The sequence below is a fragment of the Gastrolobium bilobum genome, unplaced genomic scaffold, assembly GCF_033153095.1.
Source record: "Gastrolobium bilobum isolate Gb01-03AN ecotype WA unplaced genomic scaffold, APGP_CSIRO_Gbil_v1 utg3726, whole genome shotgun sequence".
NCBI classification, from domain to species: Eukaryota; Viridiplantae; Streptophyta; class Magnoliopsida; order Fabales; family Fabaceae; genus Gastrolobium; species Gastrolobium bilobum.
The window spans coordinates 129,062-148,073 of NW_026895830.1; the positions used below are offsets into that span (position 1 = coordinate 129,062).

At 35.9% G+C, this 19,012-nt stretch overlaps 1 protein-coding gene across 1 annotated transcript; it reads left to right on the forward strand.

The window, feature by feature from the left end:
• Window positions 1-12,994: 12,994 nt before the first annotated feature.
• Window positions 12,995-15,323, forward strand: LOC133296238 (small ribosomal subunit protein uS17-like). Its single transcript, XM_061495185.1, has 6 exons — window positions 12,995-13,111; window positions 13,224-13,264; window positions 13,387-13,487; window positions 14,622-14,766; window positions 14,855-14,944; window positions 15,050-15,323. Exons 1-6 carry the CDS (start codon window positions 13,100-13,102, stop codon window positions 15,138-15,140), a joined length of 480 nt encoding a protein of 159 aa, XP_061351169.1. The 5' UTR covers window positions 12,995-13,099; the 3' UTR covers window positions 15,141-15,323.
• Window positions 15,324-19,012: the final 3,689 nt, after the last annotated feature.

Sequence of the window (19,012 nt, forward strand, 5' to 3'; positions counted from 1 at the left end):
GTTTGATTATCACCATTGTTGGAGAGGTTGAGTTAACCACCACATTGGTGATTCTGATTATTTGTAACCATTATTTTTATAGTGGATTTTGATCTGGACAAGGTCCCGTGGGTTTTTACTTCTTCATTGGAGAAGGTTTTCTCACGTTAAATCTGGTTGTGTTATTCTTCTCTCTCTCATGTTTTGTGATTTTTCGTTTTGATATTTCCGCTACGTTGCCCGACCTGGTGAAGTTCAGGTCGAGGTATTGCCGAGATCCGAGATCAGGATCTTGTTGATTGACTTCCGCACAAAGGCTGCTTAGCCGAGCTTGAGGGAACCGAGTTTTCCCAATTGTGGTATCAGAGCCCGAGTTCGACGGGTTCTGAGGAAGACGAGATGGAGACCAGTGGCATAACCAATGATGGAGACATGTTCAAGTTGACCGCAGACAACTTCACTTATTGGAGACCGATGATGGAAGATCATCTCTACTGCAAAGATCTACATGAGCCCATTATCCTTGATGAGAGACCAGCATGCAAGACAGATAAGGAGTGGGAGATCCTAAGTCGGAAGGCGGTAGCCACGATCAGGAAATATATTGATAAAAGCCTCTTTGAGCACGTGTCCGAGTTCACGAACGCGTATGAGTTGTGGACGAAGCTAGAGTCCATGATTCAGAAGAAGACTCCCAAGAACAAAGCACACCTGGTTCGCCGACTTGTTAAACTTGAATACAAGGACGACATGAGCATGATTGAACACCTGAACACCTACACAGGTATTGTGAATCAGCTGTCAAAGGCTGATTGATGAAGAATTGCAGGCATTGCTGCTGTTTAGCTCACTACCAGAAATGTGGGATACTCTGGTGGTGACCCTGAATAACTCGACTCCAGATGGAAAATTGAAGATGGATGTCGTGACAGACAGCCTCCTGGGCGAAGAATCCAGGAGAAGAGAACGAGGTACTTCGAGTGCGCTGAGGCCAACGTTGCTGAGAACAAAGGGAAATCTGACTCCCGGAGTAGAAGCAAAAGCCGGGGTAGAGGTCGTGACAGACGAGAAAAGTCCAGAGGTTGGTCAAAGCCAAAATATGAGTTGAAGTGCTTTTACTGTGGAAAGACAGGCCATAAGAAGCCAGACTGCTGGACCCTGCAGAATGATGAGAAGAACGGCTCTGTGAAGCCGGATCAGATTGTTCCCAAGAAGAGAGAAGACAAGAGCACCACTGCGGTTGCTGCCAACTCGGATGCCGAGATATTCCTCCTTGGTGAGGATAATTATTTGAATGTTAATATCCAAAAAAAATAAATTATTTGAATGTTGCATATGATGATTGCACCTGGATTGTTGACTCTGGTGCCTCCTTCCACGTCACTCCACACAAAGGTTTTTTCTCCTCTTACCGAGGTGGTGATTTTGGAGTCGTGAAGATGGGAAATCAAGTGACCAGCAAGATTGTTGGTGTCAGTGATGTAACTCTGACCACGGATGTCGGATGCCGACTTGTGTTGAAAGATGTAAGGCATGTTCCTAACATGCGTTTGAACCTAATCTCGGTAGGCAAACTTGATGATGTCGGGTTAGTAAACTACTTCGGTAGTGTTAGATGGAAGCTGGCCAAGGGAAACTTGGTCGTGGCCCGAGGTAAGAAGGAAGGCTCCTTGTACGCGATGCAAGGAAAGATCAATGTCGGAGAAGCCAATTCTGTTCGAGATGAACCTAGCTTGGAGCTATGGCACAAGCGCCTCGGCCACATGAGCGAGAAAGGGCTACAGATCCTGAACAAGAAAGGATTACTGACCGGGTTGAAAGGCTAAGCGTTGGAGAGTTGCACGCATTGCCTAGCTGGAAAGCAGCACCGAGTTTCTTTTGTGAGACCGGATCAACCTAGATGACGCAGGTATATTCTTGACCTCGTCCATACTGATGTCTGCTCCATGTCGGAAAGATCCCTTGGAGGAGCTCAGTACTTTGTTTCATTTATTGATGACCATTCCCGCAAAGTGTGGGTATATTTGTTGAAGTCTAAAGACCAGGTACTCCAATCCTTTAAAGAATTCCATGCAATGGTTGAAAGGGAGACTGGCAAGAAATTGAAGGTGGTCCGATCTGATAATGGTGGTGAGTATTGCGGCCCTTTTGATGCATATTGCAGAGCGGCCAGGATCCGACTTGAGAAGACGCCCCCCAAGACTCCACAGTTGAATAGACTGGCTGAGCGGATGGACAGAACTATTGAAGAGAAGGTCCGAAGCATGTTATCCAATGCCGGATTGCCGAAATCATTCTGGGGAGAAGCCGTCAAAACAGCTGTTGACTTGATCAACCTCTCACCATCACAGCCACTTGAAGGAGAAATTCCAGAAAAAGTCTGGACAGGTCGGAAAGCGGCCTATAATCAGTTGAAAGTGTTTGGATGCCGAGCTTTCGTGCATATCCCTAAAGATGAAAGGGCAAAACTCGATGCGAAGACAAAAGAATGCATCTATCTTGGTTCGCCGAGATGTGAGTTCGGGTTCCGACTTTGGGATCCAATCAATAAGAAGATCGTGAGAAGCCGATATGTGATCTTTCATGAGCATGAGAACATTCATGACATCTCGAAGCCCAAAGTCCGGGTTACTGTCAGTCGTGAAGAACCCATCCCTCCTGTCCGAGCTGAAGCAGGGGGATAAAATAAAGAAAATAAAGAAAATGATGATCAGCAACAAGCTGAAGATGACCAAGACATTGAGGTCCGAGTTGAGGATGAGATCCGGGATGAGAATGATGAACCGGGTCCTCAAGCTGAAGAACAGCCGAGATATCCAACTCGAGAAAGAAGACCCTCTACAAGATACCCATCTGATGAATACACCGTTGTTGCTGAAGACGGGTGAGCCTCAGAGTTATGATGAGGCTGTGATGAGCTCAGAGAAAGAAGAATGGAAAAAGGCAATGGAAGACGAGATAAAGTCTCTGCACGAGAATTAGACTTATGATCTGACCGAGTTGCCAGAAGGAAGACGAGCTCTGAAAAATAAATAGGTCTACAAGATTAAGAATGAAGAGATGGGCAAAAGCCGAGATGCAAAGCCCGAATTGAAGTGAAAGGATGCAATCAGAAGAAATGAGTTGATTTTGAGGAGATTTTTTCTCCTGTGGTGAAAATGACCTCGGTCCGAACCGTGTTAGCCATGGCGGCCTCGATGGATCTCGAGGTAGAACAAATGGACGTGAAGACGGCATTTCTTCACCGTGACTTAGAAGAAGAAATATATGTGGAGCAACTTGAAGGATTCCAAGCTCCAGACCAAGAAAACTTGGTATGTCGATTGAAGAAGAGCCTCTATGGCTTGAAGCAAGCACCTCGGTAGTGGTACAAGAAGTTTGAATCATTCATGACTGATCATAAGTTTGAGAAGACTGAAACCGACCATTGCGTATTTGTGAAGAGGTATGAGGCAGTAGACTTTCTGATATTGTTGTTATATGTTGACGACATGCTTATTGTAGGGAAAGACAAATCGAGGATAGCCGTCCTTAAGAAGGCGTTGAGCTCGTCCTTCGCAATGAAGGACCTCGGCCCTGCAAAGCAGATTCTCGGAATCAAGATCATCTGAGATAGACAGAAGAAGCTACTGTGGCTGAGTCAAGAGAAATATATTGAGAAGATTCTGAAGAGATTCAGCATGGACAAAGCCAAAACAGTGAGCACCCTCCTAGCCAGACACATAAAGCTGAACCAGAAGCAATGCCCAAGATCTGATGAAGACAAAGATGAGATGATGAAGGTCCCGTACAAATCTGCCGTCGGAAGCTTGATGTATGCAATGGTTTGCACTAGACCCGACTTGGCATATGCTGTTGGAATGGTGAGCCGGTATTTGTCAAACCCCGGCAAAGAGAACTGGGAAGCAGTGAAGTGGATCTTCAAGTACCTCCGAGGTACGACCGACTTATGTCTCCGATTTGGAGAAGGCAAAGCCGAGTTGCAAGGCTACTCGGATTCTGATTTAGGGGGAGACGCCGACTCGAGGAAGTCGACTACAGGATATTTGATGAGATTTGCTGGAGGAGCTGTCTCTTGGCAATCAAGACTTCAGAAATGTGTTGCACTATCGACAACAGAGGCTGAGTACATTGCCGCTACTGAGGCAAGCAAAGAGATGCTGTGGATGAAGAAGTTCCTCATGGAACTCGCCATGATCAAGACAAGTACGAGCTGGGTTGTGACAATCAAAGCGCAATCCATCTTGCAAAGAATTCAACCTATCACTCCCGCACCAAGCATATTGATGTGAGGTATCACTGGATCCAGGATGTGGTGGAAGGTGGAGAGCTCGAACTCGTCAAAGTGCACACTGACCAAAATTGGTCCGACATGATGACGAAGCCGATTCCAGCAAGAAAATTTGAAGACTGCTGTGAAAGAGCCGGGTTGATGCTGAAGCCGACGCATTGAAGTCGGAGGGGGAGATTTGTTGGGCTTCCTCCTTCAATGCTAAGCCCAAGCCCGTTTGAGGGGTTTCCTAAAAACCCTAACCCTAATTTCCACCTCCTCTATATATACTCATTAGTTGTGGGTGGAGGCGAGGTCAGATTTGAGATAACAAATTTGAGAGAAAAATTATTTGATTGTTTGAGTAAAGCTTTATGCTTTGCATTTGAGAGATCTCTAGAGAGAGTTTGAGTGAACATCTCTAGGGAGGTTTGATTATCACCATTGTTTGAGAGGTTGAGTTAACCACCACATTGGTGATTCTGATTATTTGTAACCATTATTTCCATAGTGGATTTTTGATCTGGACAAGGTCCCGTGGGTTTTTACTTCTTCATTGGAGAAGGTTTTTCCACGTTAAATCTGGTTGTGTTCTTCTTCTTCTCTCTCTCTCTCTCTCTCCTGTTTTGTGATTTTTGTTTTGATATTTCCGCTGCGCTGCCCGACCTGGTGAAGTTCAGGCCGAGGTATTGCCGAGATTCGAGATCAGGATCTGGTTGATTGACTTCCGCACAAAGGCTGCTTAGCCGAGCTTGAGGGAACTGAGTTTTCCCAACAATATATATGGAAAATTTGTTACTGCTACATGTAAAACGGCAGTAGAAAAATCAAAATATATATATATATATATATATATATATATATATATATATATATATATATATATATATATATATATATATATATGAGGTAAGATCCTTTGACGCCTGAAATTTGACACCTGATCTGAAAGACATTAGATCAAAAAAGATCTATGATGTCATATGCATACAAATCAGAGTCGTTGTTGTTTTTTTTTCTAATGGCTCTCAGATGAGTTGTCAAAATATTTTATCTGGAGAAATATTTCTGCAGCCACTTTAGATAAGGTTGTCTACAACTACCCCTTTTTAACTAAGTATGACTGGTCATACATTAAAATTGCATTTTCTCTCTCCGCCACGTCAGCCGACAGTGTCTGAGGAAAGAGAAAAAAAGAACAGCTTTATTGTTATAACTAAGTATGACCAGTCATACTTAGTTAAAAAAGGGTAGCTGTAGATAACCTTATCTAAAGTGGTTGTAGAAATACTTTTCCCTATATATATATATATAAATATATAGGGGTTTACATTTCTGCAGGTGCTGTACGTGCAACTAGGGGTGTAAATAGGCTAGCTAGGCTAGACTTTGACTTAAATAGGTTAGGCCTGTGTAAAAAAACGTTGGGTATGGCTTGGCCTGTTAGCCCGTGTAGGCTCCAAATTACAAGTCTGGTCTGACCTATATTTAAAAAATAAAAGCCTTGGTGTAGACCTGTTAGCCTGTTTAAGCCTATTAAACATTCAACAATTAAAAGAATAACTAAAATATTATTATTTTATTATTCAAAATTATTAAAATAATACTTTTATTTATTATATTTTAAATAATATGATATGGACCGGCCTGTAAGCTTATAGGCCCGACATGTACAAAAAAAGCCTATGACCTGTTTTTTAAATATGTTTTTTTAAAAGCCTATACCTGTCTATTTTACTATTTATAAAAGCCTATGACCTGTAGGCCGGCCTAGCCCATTTACACCCCTACGTGCAGCAATAGAATACTTGCCATATATATGCTTGAAAGCATTAAATGCGAGAAATCATAACCATACAAAGGACGAAAGCATTAAATGTGAGATATCATCACCATACACCTGTCGTTGCTGTACGTAAAGCGGCTGCAGAAATGATTTTACCATATATATATATATGGAGAGAGAGGATCATTTGACACCGGTGGCAAACTTTGAAATTTGACACCAAATCAGAACCGTTAATTTTCGCTAATCAAAGGTTATCATTTATTGTGAATCAAACTTATTAATTCCCAATAAATGACAACCATTGATCCACGGAAATGAATAGTTAGAATTTGATGTCAAATTCTTGACACCAGTATCAAAGGATCCTATCTTTTATATATATATATATATATATATATATGAACTATATCATAGTAATTACTATCATATATAAATTATCACAATGTTTTTGAAGTTGGTAGGATCAAACTTCGTCTATGAAATTTATAATCACGTCATTAAATTTGAAACACTTTTCAGTTTTGATGTTTTAAAGTAAGGACTTAATAAGTATATCTTTAGTTTTGGGTGAAAAATAATGGGAGAATGATTGCACTTGTCTCTTATTTGATATGTAGGGAGGAAAATTTAGTTGGATCAATTATTTGTGAGGTTCACATATTTTGCATTCCTATAGGTCTATTTAGAATCATGGAGGTAAAAAAATAAAGGAATAGGGTTGAAAAGAAAACATAAAGAAACGAAGAGTTATCACTTTTTTTTAACAAGTGTAAATGTTTTATTTAATATAACCAAGATTGTGAAAACTTTTTGATAATGTATAAATAATAATTTAAATCAAAAATTTAAGTTATTAAGTGAAAGTATATATATATTATGTTATATTATTCCTTATTATAAACAATTATTCTTTCTCCAGTTTCGGTCCTATCATTTTCTCTCTTGTCACAGTTAATTTGTCTCTGAACTACATAGTTTGTCTCTTATGTGATAGAAGAGAACTTATTCTTTTTTTAATCATTTTATGAAAATGAATGACGAATTTTCTTCCTTTCTTTACTTTCATCAAGAAATAAAAATGAAAATGATTATATATAAATATCAAATTATCTTCCTACCTTTTATTTAATAAAATTTACTTAGGTGTAAAATATTTTTTAATAATAAATAAAGTGGAAAAGTAATGGGAGACTCTCCAAGAATCATTTTCTTACCCTACGGATGCAAAGGAATGTGTCACCCAATAAATGCACTGATTCACACAAGACTGATCACCTAATTAATAGCAGAAACAGAATATTTCGCTGTTATAGTGATAAAAGGAGTTTGATACTTGATAGCTAGGATAAGCTGTTTTAATGTAAAATTGGATTCCTTCTACCTACCTAGCTAGCTAAAGATGTTGAGGGACAAGTTAGGCTATCAAGAAGTTTAGAAATGAGCAAACCGACCGAATTGTCTTGTAGAGGAGACATATTGTCTAAAAGGACGACCTCAACATAGGGAAAATCCTCGGTCATGTTGCACAAAAGTAAACCAGACAGACCAACAACGCTTTGCAAACATGGAAGCATGCATTTGTGAAGAACAAGGAAAAAGGAATAGTAAATCAGGGAAACTTACATTACATAGGGTTCACAAAATTCTTACTAAAGTATTTGTCACCCCTAAACATTGTGGCGTTCCCAAAGTTAATGTTCCTTTTCAGATTCTCACCTAATCCATTTTTTATTTTTGGTATGTTATCTACTCATTATTTAATGAAGTGAATATTCTATTGTCTTAAATTGCCCGCGCTTGTTAAATAACTTCAAAACATTTTTAACACCTAAACCTGCACTTAAATGATTGGGATATCAAGTGATTACTAATTTGCTTTGACAAAAGGATGGCACTTTAAGGAAGACAAAAGACAATAAATGAAAAAACAAGAAAAAAACCCTCTCAGTTTAAGTTGATGAACTTCACCGTGTGGACCCCAACGCCTTGATAAATATATAAATATGAGCAACCATTCATCCATCCCCTAGACCATCATTAATTCACTCACAAGTTCCAATTGCATGCTTAATTTTCAACAGATAGTAAGAAAGACCCTGAAAAAAATTCCGCCCATTTTGTTAAAAGGGATTCAATCTTAGTACTTCTTACCAAGATTCTTCTTCAAATAATGAGGCCTTCTTTTGTAGTCTTTATATTTCTTTTGTCTCTCTTCCTAACTAAGGCTCAAGGTAAGTACTATATTTTCATAAGCAGCACTTCATTTAGTCCTTCTTTTACATACATAGCAACTGGATTTCTAATGTCAGATATGTTTTTGTTTAGGGATTCGCTTGGAGAAAGGGTCTTTTGTAGCTCAGCAACATAAACAACATGTTAGTGATCATTACTTTGAAGTTTTATACATTCATGTCTCTATAAATGTTAATCTTCATTTATATTTCTTTCGGTGTTAATAGAAAGATATTCATTTCTGATTGCAGGATGAAGAAATTAATTTATTCAAAAGAAATAATAGTGGTGAAGAGGAAGCTATTCTCTGCAAAGATGAACAATGCACAGGTACCATGAAGAAAAGATTCTCTAGAGTACTATCCAGAAAACAAAACAACCAGTTGCCCCGCGTTCATGAAGATTACTATGGACCTAGACATCATACACCCAGCCACCATTAGTTTTACTATCCCATAAATTCATTTCTCTTTGTTCCTCCTTATGATAATACAAAGCATTCTTTCGAACCTTACAAACGAGACCATGTAACTCTTGCTGCAAATTTGCACCCCAAAAGTCCTATAATGACATCTAATTTTGTGGTTATTAAAGAAAAATGACTTATACAATATGTATTTTCTTGTTCTGGACTAAAACTATACAATATATTATTAAGTATTATGCAAGAAATTGTAGTACTATATAACCTCCACTATACCACAATATTATTAATTAGTATCCTGGGTGTTCTAATGTTGCTGCAGGAAACATAAAGAATAGGAAACTTGTTACCGCATCATCTTCTACTACCCACGCATTATCAAAGGTTGGTTTACAGATAAAAAAAAAGGGGGGGGGGGGGGGGGGGGGGGGTTATATGTTTGGTTGTTAATTCGGATGTTAAATGAAACCTTGGAATTTCTTCCTTTCCTCTTTGTGATTTATATATATATACATATGCTTCATGGACAGAATATGAAGAATGGAGGGGAAGAAGAGGAAATAAAAGTAAATACATTGGCTACTTCCAAGCTTCAAGGCCTTTCTCAGGAGCACTATCCAGACCTAGTAGACATAGCTGAGATGGATTATTCTCCAGCTAGGAGAAAGACTCCTATTCACAACTGAGTCTTGGGATGATCAACTAGAAAAAAACAGACAGTTTCAGTTTTAACATAAATAAAATATAGGACAGCATTACAGAAATGCTGCAGTTTTTCAGGCTTAAGAATGATTTGTACATCATATATTTTATCATCTATATATCCATTATAATATACTTTTAATAACATTTTTTATGATTGGAATCATGAGTACTGTGTGTGTATTTTCTTAGCTTCTTAATCTAGTCTCTTTAGACTTTACTAGCTGATAATTTGACTAGAAAAAGTTAAAAAATGAGCAAGAAAATGGAATGAGTTTTGTTTATTCATAGAAGTGTGTCTTTCTTCCAACTCAAAAGAAAACAACGGATCAAAAAGGCCAGGGCAAATAAGTTTACCGCGGCTCCAAGTCTTGCTTTTAAAAAAATGGATCAATTATTCCAAAAATACCATCAGTAGCTAGGAAGGCATATATACTTATTGCTTATTTAAAATCTCTCCATAACCCAAAGTTCATATATACAACGCATATAGACTATGGAATAAATAATGAAACCAATATTTAGTTATTTGTGCAAGAGTTTTTTTCTTTGTTTTTTTTTTTTTATATATAATGATGACAATAATGTTCGAATCTATAACCTTATATCAATTATCCAAATTCCACATTACTAACCCACTTCTAATAGATTAAAAAGAGTTTTTTTTTTTTTTTTTTTCAGTACACACCATTTAACCTTCCCAAGAGGTCTGGCTCCTCCACATTAATTGTAAGAACACGTGGGGGACCTACTTGAAATTAAGGAAGGGGATTTGTTGTTGTAGGTATGCAGTTTTAATTTGACTAAGGCCATGTTGCAGTGCTCTACACAACTAACTGGGGACAGCATGTTTCACATATTGATTCCATTGTTATGAAGGGTCATTCTTGCATGAGGATTCACGTGTTATGTCATTCATGTGGACTGTTGTGGTCCATTTTGGAGCTGAGATTGTGTTCGACCACGACAAAAGGAGATACATTTATATTACTGGTGATTGTTGCCTGTTGAGACTAGGGACAATAATCCCTTCGACAAATTTATGGCCAGTTGTGGAGACAAGATGAGGTAGGAGCAGTGTCGGATATAGGAATTTTTCCTGTGCGGGCCTAAAAATTAAACATTTGTTTCTCTTTTCAAACATAATATATGGGAGGCCAAAATACGAAAAATTAAATATTTGTACCTGTTTGGATCTTCTTCTTTTTTAAGCTAGAAGCTATTGGAAAAAATTCTTATAATGAAAAACTCTTTTTTAAGCTCTTATATGTTTTTTTTGAATTGTGTGTTTTTTTTTTTAAATGAAGAGTTATAAAGATAAAAAAAGAGATAATTTTCTTGAAATATGTGCTTTTAAGCTAATTTTTTTTTGTAATTATCCAACAGCTTTTAACTTTTTTTTTAGCTTTAGCATATTTCGTTAACTTTATTGGAGGGAGAAAAAATGCAGTCAGAGTTAGAGGGGTTTCAATAGATATAGGACATGAGGATACAAAGAGGCTCTATAAATTTTGTGGTGGGAGAAAACTACTTCACATTAATGGAGATAAAAAATGAAGATTTCTTTCATTATACGTATGTTAAAAAGATTTCTTCAAATTTTGGAGGGAGGGGGCGACCGCCAACCATAGCACCCCCTGGGTCCGTCCCTGGGTAGGAGGGGCAATCGCCCCCTCAAGTTCATTAAATATTTGTCTTAATTAGACTTAAATAAAAGCTAATATGAAGAAAATTTGGAGAGTTATCTAAATCTAACTACATATCATCCCACTATCATATTGTCCTGTCTTAGTTAGATTAAATTATGATTTCCTCGTCACTTTCACAAAATGTTTTGACTCCACCATTTTTTATGACACCATAATTTCAGGGCTAGTGGTGTACTTTTGCCTTCGGTGCATCAAATGGGTAGTGCCTAAACTAGAAACTAGAAAAAGTCCTTTCCCTAATTGGATGTGCTACAATCATGGGGAGGGGCACAATTTGTCACAATCAAATTCTTGCACCTCAAATGACTCTTATTGTATTTTGTATATGACCGGTGGAGCTATCATTGAAATTAGGGGTGTTTGTGGTCTGGATTGGATCGGTTTTGGAAGTAAAAATCATCTGATCCAATCCCTTCGGTTTGATCATATAATAATCCATTCGGTTTGGATTTTTTTTCAAATCCGATCCGATCCAATCCAATTTTTTCCGGTTTGGATTGGATCGATTTTCGGTTTTTTGAAAATTCTAAAATTTATTTCATGATTATTGTGCAAATAACATCTTTTGCATATATTGGCTTTGTAAAAAAAAAATTTGAAATACAAAAGCATTACTAAACTATAATATAGTTTTTTTTAGCAATGAGATATGAAGCTCTACAAAGATAAGATTTTGTTGATAAGATGTGACTTAATTTTTTCTTGGGTTTAGTTGATGGATTAATGAGTATTGGATTTAGAAATTTTTATGCTATGATTAGGGAAAAACCCAAGTAGGTAGAGGAGAATTAATATATTTGATCGGTTTAGATTAAATCGATTTTCATCAACCCATCCAAAAACCGATCCAATCCAATTAAAATTTGCGGTTATTTTTCGATTTTTGGTTTTTCGGTTTTCGATTTATTCGGTTATCGGTTATCGGTTTTTCGGTTCGGTTACTGTGATTTGAATCGGTTGATGAACACCCCTAATTGAAATGTCGAAACCTACTAATGTGCCATATTCGGTAAAGTCAACCGCTACAAGAGACTCGAGAGTCAAGACAAATAGACAATAATGTTTTGAGACTCATGTATTTTTATTTTATTTTATTTGGCTACTTAGTAAAACAAATTTTGGTTCTCATAAAAATTGACTTCTACTGTCCTTTAGCAGAGAAGTGACTTTGCCGTTAAAATTTATGATTGAATAAATATTTTACACAAGCATTTTTTTAATTATTTTTATGTAACATCAGTAATTTTTAACAATATTTAAAAAAACTACCCATATAGAGTAGAAACATCAGTAATTTTTACTCTTCTCAATTTCATTTTGTTTCCTTTAAAATGTTTTCGATGATTAATAATGAATATAAAATTTTTTATATTTATATTAATGTAAGTTAATCTGCTAGCTATACCTATATAACGGGTTACACTTTCAATTTTAATTCTTAACGCCGCATGTATCTAACGACTCACGTGATTACTAAGTTAGAGCTATTAGAAGTGAGATGATTGTGTGCAAAATTTGTAATTTTTATACTAATGTAAATTGATCATTCTCTCTCTCTATATGAATGTTTGACTATTTTATTTTATTTTTTTCATATATCTCTTAAAACTCTAAATTTGTCCCAACGAAATCAGTAACTGTACAATTTGTCTACATAAGATGCAATGTCCCCAAATTTCATTAATATATCTATGAATAAAACTCATGCTAAATTTTTATGAAGAAAAACATTTTATAATTATGTAATTCGTTTCTTATTTTGGGTTTTATGCAATTATTATGGGCTTCAAAAGGTAAAAATAACGCCTTCTACAATTTCAGGCAATCTAATTCAGCCCACTAAGTAAAGCCCAGAAGATGAAAGATGGAAAAGAAAGTAAGTGTTATAAAACGAGACTCGGCATGAATAATTAGGGTTTCTGGGTGCGGCTGGCTACTAAACATCATCTGCAGCGGCAAGCTTAGCGAATTCCCTTTGAAAGAGAGCCCCAACCATGGCTGAACAAGTTTGTTACCTCTAACATCAATGGTTCATTGGTCTGGTTTTGGGTCTTCCATTGACTATATATAATTTCCTTTTTTTTTTTTTTTTTTTTTTTTGTTAAATTTGGTTTGCAGACCGAGAAGGCTTTTCTGAAGCAACCTAAAGTGTTTCTAAGGTATACTGTTACGTGAAAAATTCTTCATTTACTCGATTAATCTTCGTTTTTTTTGTGGGGTTGTTTGTTTTGTTTTGTTGGTGATTTTTTTCCCTTTCTTTCTCTCCCGATGCTTTTTGAAGCTCTAAGAAAACTGGGAAGGGAAAGAGACCTGGAAAAGGTGGGAATCGCTTTTGGAAATCCGTCGGGCTTGGATTTAAAACTCCCAGGGATGCCATTGAAGGTATATTCACTCTAATTTTATATATCAGATAAACTATCTGTACTGTGCTCTTTTCAGATTTAATGTCTTTCATCTTATTGTTATGACTGATGAATGTTGGTTTCGTTAATTTTTAATATAAAGATAAAATTTTGAGAATGTGGGGTGCTGGTTTATTTAATTCTAGAGCCATCTTCCGATATGGGGTCCTATCGCTTGTTGCATCCTAGTCATTTCTTTTACTTGCAAGATTTTATGAAGTTTTGTTGTCATGTTGGTATAATTGTTGTCTGTGCGGAAAGTGTTAACTTTAGTAATACTTGGTATATAATAATTAATAAAGCGTTCCGTACATTAGTTAGGAGGTGAATGCTGAGGACGGAGATGAGAGTTGAAAATTTAACCCTTATTTTTTTTTGGGGAATTTGTATGCCTAGATGATGCATTTATTTTGATGTCCTAGGATTCCAGGGAAGTAGTTCATTGAGTGAGGCACACTGAGAAAATAATATCTCTTGAGGTATGATGTTAGGTGATATATTCAATAGTATTTTTTTAGGTGGTTGTTTGCTCATGAACTGCAGTTTACATTGTTGTTTTTCGTTGGTGCTTAAACAAGCATTTTGAGGAGATGTGGAGACTGAAGTTTATAATGTGATGGACATTGTGTTATAGGAACCAAGGATTGGTCTATTTATGGATACGCCCATGTTTTTTGTTTAAGATAATGTAGATAGGAAGGTGTTATGTCATTTAAGTGTTGTAATCTAGCAATCAAGATTATGAGCAACAAGATTGTGCTCCTCAGTATCTTTATTAAAGCTCATTGTTCTATGGGAAAAGTGTTTGTCATTTTAAATGACATAAAGTTATGTCATTTTAAGAGAGATACAGACACAGAAAATTTGAATTTTAAATTAAAAAAACACCCACTTTCTCTCTCCCATGATTTCCGTTTTTCTGTGTCTATCTCTCTCCTAAAATGACATAACTTATGTCATTTAAAATGACAAACACCAAACCCTTGTTCTATTACTCATGTCATAATTTTCACATTCTTGTTTTATTCCACATGAAGTGTTTTTTTCCGTGTATTTATATATGGTCACTTGTCTCCCTTATGTTTCTAAACCAAGGCTTTTTTTTTTAATACAGGAACCTATATTGACAAGAAGTGCCCCTTCACTGGCAATGTTTCCATACGGGGTCGTATCCTAGCTGGTACTTGCCACAGTGCTAAGATGACAAGGACTATTATCGTTAGGAGGAATTATCTTCATTTTATAAAGAAGTATCAGAGGTATTCCCCTTTCATACCTGTGTGAGCAGTTTTGGTTATATTTGCATACTCCGATAACTATCTGTTTTTTGTTTGCTTGTATATTTAGATATGAGAAGCGACATTCAAATATTCCTGCACATGTATCGCCTTGTTTTCGTGTGAAGGAAGGAGATCACGTTATTATTGGTCAATGCAGGTTAAATTTTTATAGGAGAAATCTTTAATTGTTTATTGCAGTGGGAAACTTTTGTTTATTATATATTTAATCATCTGATTGCCTTTATTTGTGCCATATATATAGGCCAATCTCAAAGACAGTGAGATTCAATGTGTTGAAAGTGATACCAGCTGGATCTTCTAGTGGTGCGAAGAAGGCATTTGCGGGAATGTGAGATTTGAATTTTCAGTTCTCATTGATGGACAGAGTTACTATATAAGTTAGTAGAAGCCTCTGTTTCAAATATTTCAAGGTCAAGACATAAAAATCTGATAAATCTGATCAATTTTGAATATCTTTCAAGGCTTTGCTTTGATCTTTGAGTTGTTAAAAGTTAAGGATTTTGATATATATTATATCTTTTTTTTTAATATCTCGTATTTTTTGCTCCTCCATCCACTGCTCTGTGGACTCTCTAAAATCCTTGTTGGGTAAATAATGCTAGGCAACCTGGAAGATGAAAACTTAATTGAAACTTTTCAAGAGCGATGATGCTAAATGGGTTTATTTCAAATTTGTAGGGTCCTCTATAATACACTTCACTCCTCTTTTTATGTGCATGGAGGAATATTTTGTGATTATTTTTTTCTCAATGAACCCCCTTTTATGCTATCTTTGGAAGATCTTGAGTGAAGAGAAAAGGATGGAAAGGGAAGGGGGATGTGTGTGGAGTTACTTTTTCTCTGGATGTCTATCAATTTCCTTCGCCTTTTCCTTCTTCTCCTCCTCAACCATGGGTTCCACATCACTTTTCTTCTCTCCATAGGGTTTTTCTACGGGTTGAATGACTTTTCTGCTCCTACTGGTGATGGATTTACTTTGCTCTCTAGGATTGGTGATGGTATCTCCTGGAAAAATGTCGTGAGCTCTTTCAACTATCTGCCTTGACAAATGCCTGATTTGTGTCTCAAGATTCCTTATAAAGGCTTCTTGATTTCTGAATGCAGACCAGGTTTCTTGCATGAAGGAAGATGTATCTTCTCTACAAGTATTAGTCTTTGTATGTAGGTAGTCTTTAAGAGTTGTGCCAGTGCTCTCTCTAATTCTGAAGTAGTACTTTGTTGAGGGGGAGGTTGTTGCACTAGAGCAGGTGGTTGCAACTGATATGATGATTTATAGGAGAAATCGGGGTGGTTCTTCCACCTTGGATTGTAGGTGCCCCCTCTAAGCGTTGCCTTGGTTCCTCAGATTGTACCACACCCCGTCTACTTGAGTTGTCTCCGTTCCCCCAAGAGCATCACAATTGTTGCTGGCATGCTTACCTCCACAATATTCATAAATTGGCTGTTGTGCTTGAATAGCAGAAACTTGGGATTTCTCGAATATAGCTATGAGATTTGTTATTTGTTGAGATAAGACTTTTTGTTGAGCCAACATTGCATCATTGTTTTCCAATTGAAAAACTCTTTGGGTTGGGCTGAAGTACTTTCGTTCTCCAAAGAAGCCATGGACTCCATTCTTGATAATGAAGTTATTCCATTGAAGAAGATTCACACTTTTTGTCTCAAAGAAAGCTTATATTGAGGGCATCTCCTTAGTAAATCTTTAAATCTCTCCCATCTCCTTCTGGTTGGACGGAATTGATGATCTCATTTACCAATTGGTTGCTTTTCGTCATTGGGAAGAACGTGGATTAGAACTTAACAGTTAGATCATTCCTTGACGTGATACTGCCTGTAGGTTGTTAATTCCACGAAGTGATTTCTCCTTCAAGGAGAACTGGAAAAGCCTTAAACGAATGGCATCATCTGAAACACCATTCATTAGGGCTGTGCGTGGGTCAGGTCGGGTCAGGTTTTTGTCCGACTCGACCCAACTTGATTTTTATAGGTTAGGTATTTTGACCCGACCCGCTTTAATTTGATTCAAGTCAGGTTTGACTTGATTTAGATTTTGTTGAACTAGTTCAGAACTGGATCGGATCTGACCTGACTTGGTTTCTAAAGTGGGTCTGACTTGGTTTCTGAAGTGGGTCAAATCTAACCTGACTTATTTTTGACTTGGTTTCCTTACAAAATTTTGTCGAAATTTCTACATTGCAAATGACGAGAATTTCGTCACAAAATTATTTTTTCGTCGGAATACTTTTTGTCGAAAAGAAACACAATTTTTTCTCTAATGAAAATTTTTACAAGAATAAATTTTCTATCGAAATTTAGTTTCCGTCAAAAGTTTTGACGAAAATGATTTCTTCCATCAAATGTTTTAAACAAAAATTTTTTATCAAAAATTTTGACGGAATTTTTTTCGTTCAACGGAAATTGTTTCGAGAATAATGTTTACATTCGAAACTTTCGACGAAATTTAGATTCTCTAAAGAATTTTGACAGAATATTTTTTTCGTCAAAATTTTTTATCGAATTTTTTTTTTACAGAAATGTGTTCCGTAGAAATTTTGATGGAAATATTTTTTATCAAAAAACTTGACGAAAACATTTAGTTGAAAATTTTCGATGGAACGCTAAAAATTTCGACGAAATTTTTTTTTGTCAAAAATTTTAACGAAAATTTTTCCGTCGAAAACATTCGTCGGAATTTGAAATCTGTAAAGAATTTTGATGAAATATTTTTACGTCAAATTTTTTTGATGGAAATGTGTTGCGTCCAAATTTTTGATGGATATTGTTTTGAGGGAAATGTTTCATTTGAAACTTTCGACGAAATTTAGATTCTCTAAAGAATTTTGACAGAATATTTTTTCCGTTAAAATTTTTATCAAAATATTTTTTGTCAAAAATTTTTACGAAATTATTTTACAGAAATGTGTTCCGTTGAAAATTTTGATGGAAATATTTTTTATTAAAAAACTTAACAAAATATTTAGTCGAAAATTTTCGGTAGAAATGTGTTTAGCTAAAAATTTTGACGAAATTTTTTTTGGTCAAAAAGTTTACTGAAACTGTTTTCGTCGAAAACTTTTGCCGAAATTTGAAATCTGTAAGGAATTTTGATGAATTTTTTTTCGTCAAAAAATTTCGATGAAAATGTGTTTCGTCGAATTTTTTGATGAATATATTTTTTTGTGAAATATTTTGACGAAATTTAGATTTCGTAAAAAATTTTGACAAAAAAAAAAAAATTCCGTCAAATTTATTTACAGAAATGTTTTTAGTCACAAATTTTGATAAAAAAATTTTGCGAAATTTTTTTATGGAAATATTTTTCGTAAAATTTTTTGACGTAATTGTTTTACGTTAAAACTTTTCTTTTAATGTAATTGTGATTTTCTTTTTTTTTTCACATAATGAGTATTGGTCAAGTTTTGGGTCAATAGGTCAATATTAAAACAAGTCAGGTCTAAAATTGACCCAAATAAAAGTGAGTCAGTATTTAAACCAGTTCAAAAAATATAGATATTTATGGGTCAGGTCAAGGGCAGGGCAAGTAAACTAATTTTTTTGCACACCCCTACCATTCAATAAGAATTTGTCAAGATGAAGGTCTTCTACATCGTCGGCTCAAAATTCATTTTGCTGGACCACTGAAAGTAGCATTGGCTTGATTTCAAAGTTTTTTGCAGCTATATTCGGTTTTATAATACTTGACGTGGCCCTAAGAAAGCATGGAGTGAATCAACGGTTTAGGAGGTGCAGATAGATTTTCTGTCGTAGTTTCTTCCTTTGGCAAAGTCGAACTTGATGCTTCTCTTTGCTTCTTTTTTTTTAGTGTTTTTTTTTTCTTTTTTGGGATTTTCTCTATTTCTAGATCGAATTGCAAGGACGGGGTGAGCGTTGCATAAACTAGAAAATAGAATTAAATAAACTAAAACTAAAATATAATATCAAAAATAGAATTTAAGTAACATAAAATAAAAGTCCAATCTAAAGAGTCTATAGTTATTACTAATGTTGAAATATTTGATCCCAACAACTGCGTTAAAAATTTATTGCAACTTTGGCAAGTGCATCGATTATAATATTAATTAAGTGTATTGGAGTATGAGATTGTTCCCACGAGGATTAAAATTTCAATTACTAGTTTAGTATTTTCGCTTTATTTGGACAACCAATGATGAGAATGTTTGAATTAAAATTTAAAACTAGCAAT

Bases quoted from the DNA above. Each gene is read 5' to 3' on its own strand.
- LOC133296238 (XM_061495185.1), top strand. The intron at 13,265-13,386 runs GTATACTGTTAC...TGCTTTTTGAAG, and splicing joins CAACCTAAAGTGTTTCTAAG to CTCTAAGAAAACTGGGAAGG. The intron at 14,945-15,049 runs GTTAAATTTTTA...CCATATATATAG, and splicing joins GTTATTATTGGTCAATGCAG to GCCAATCTCAAAGACAGTGA.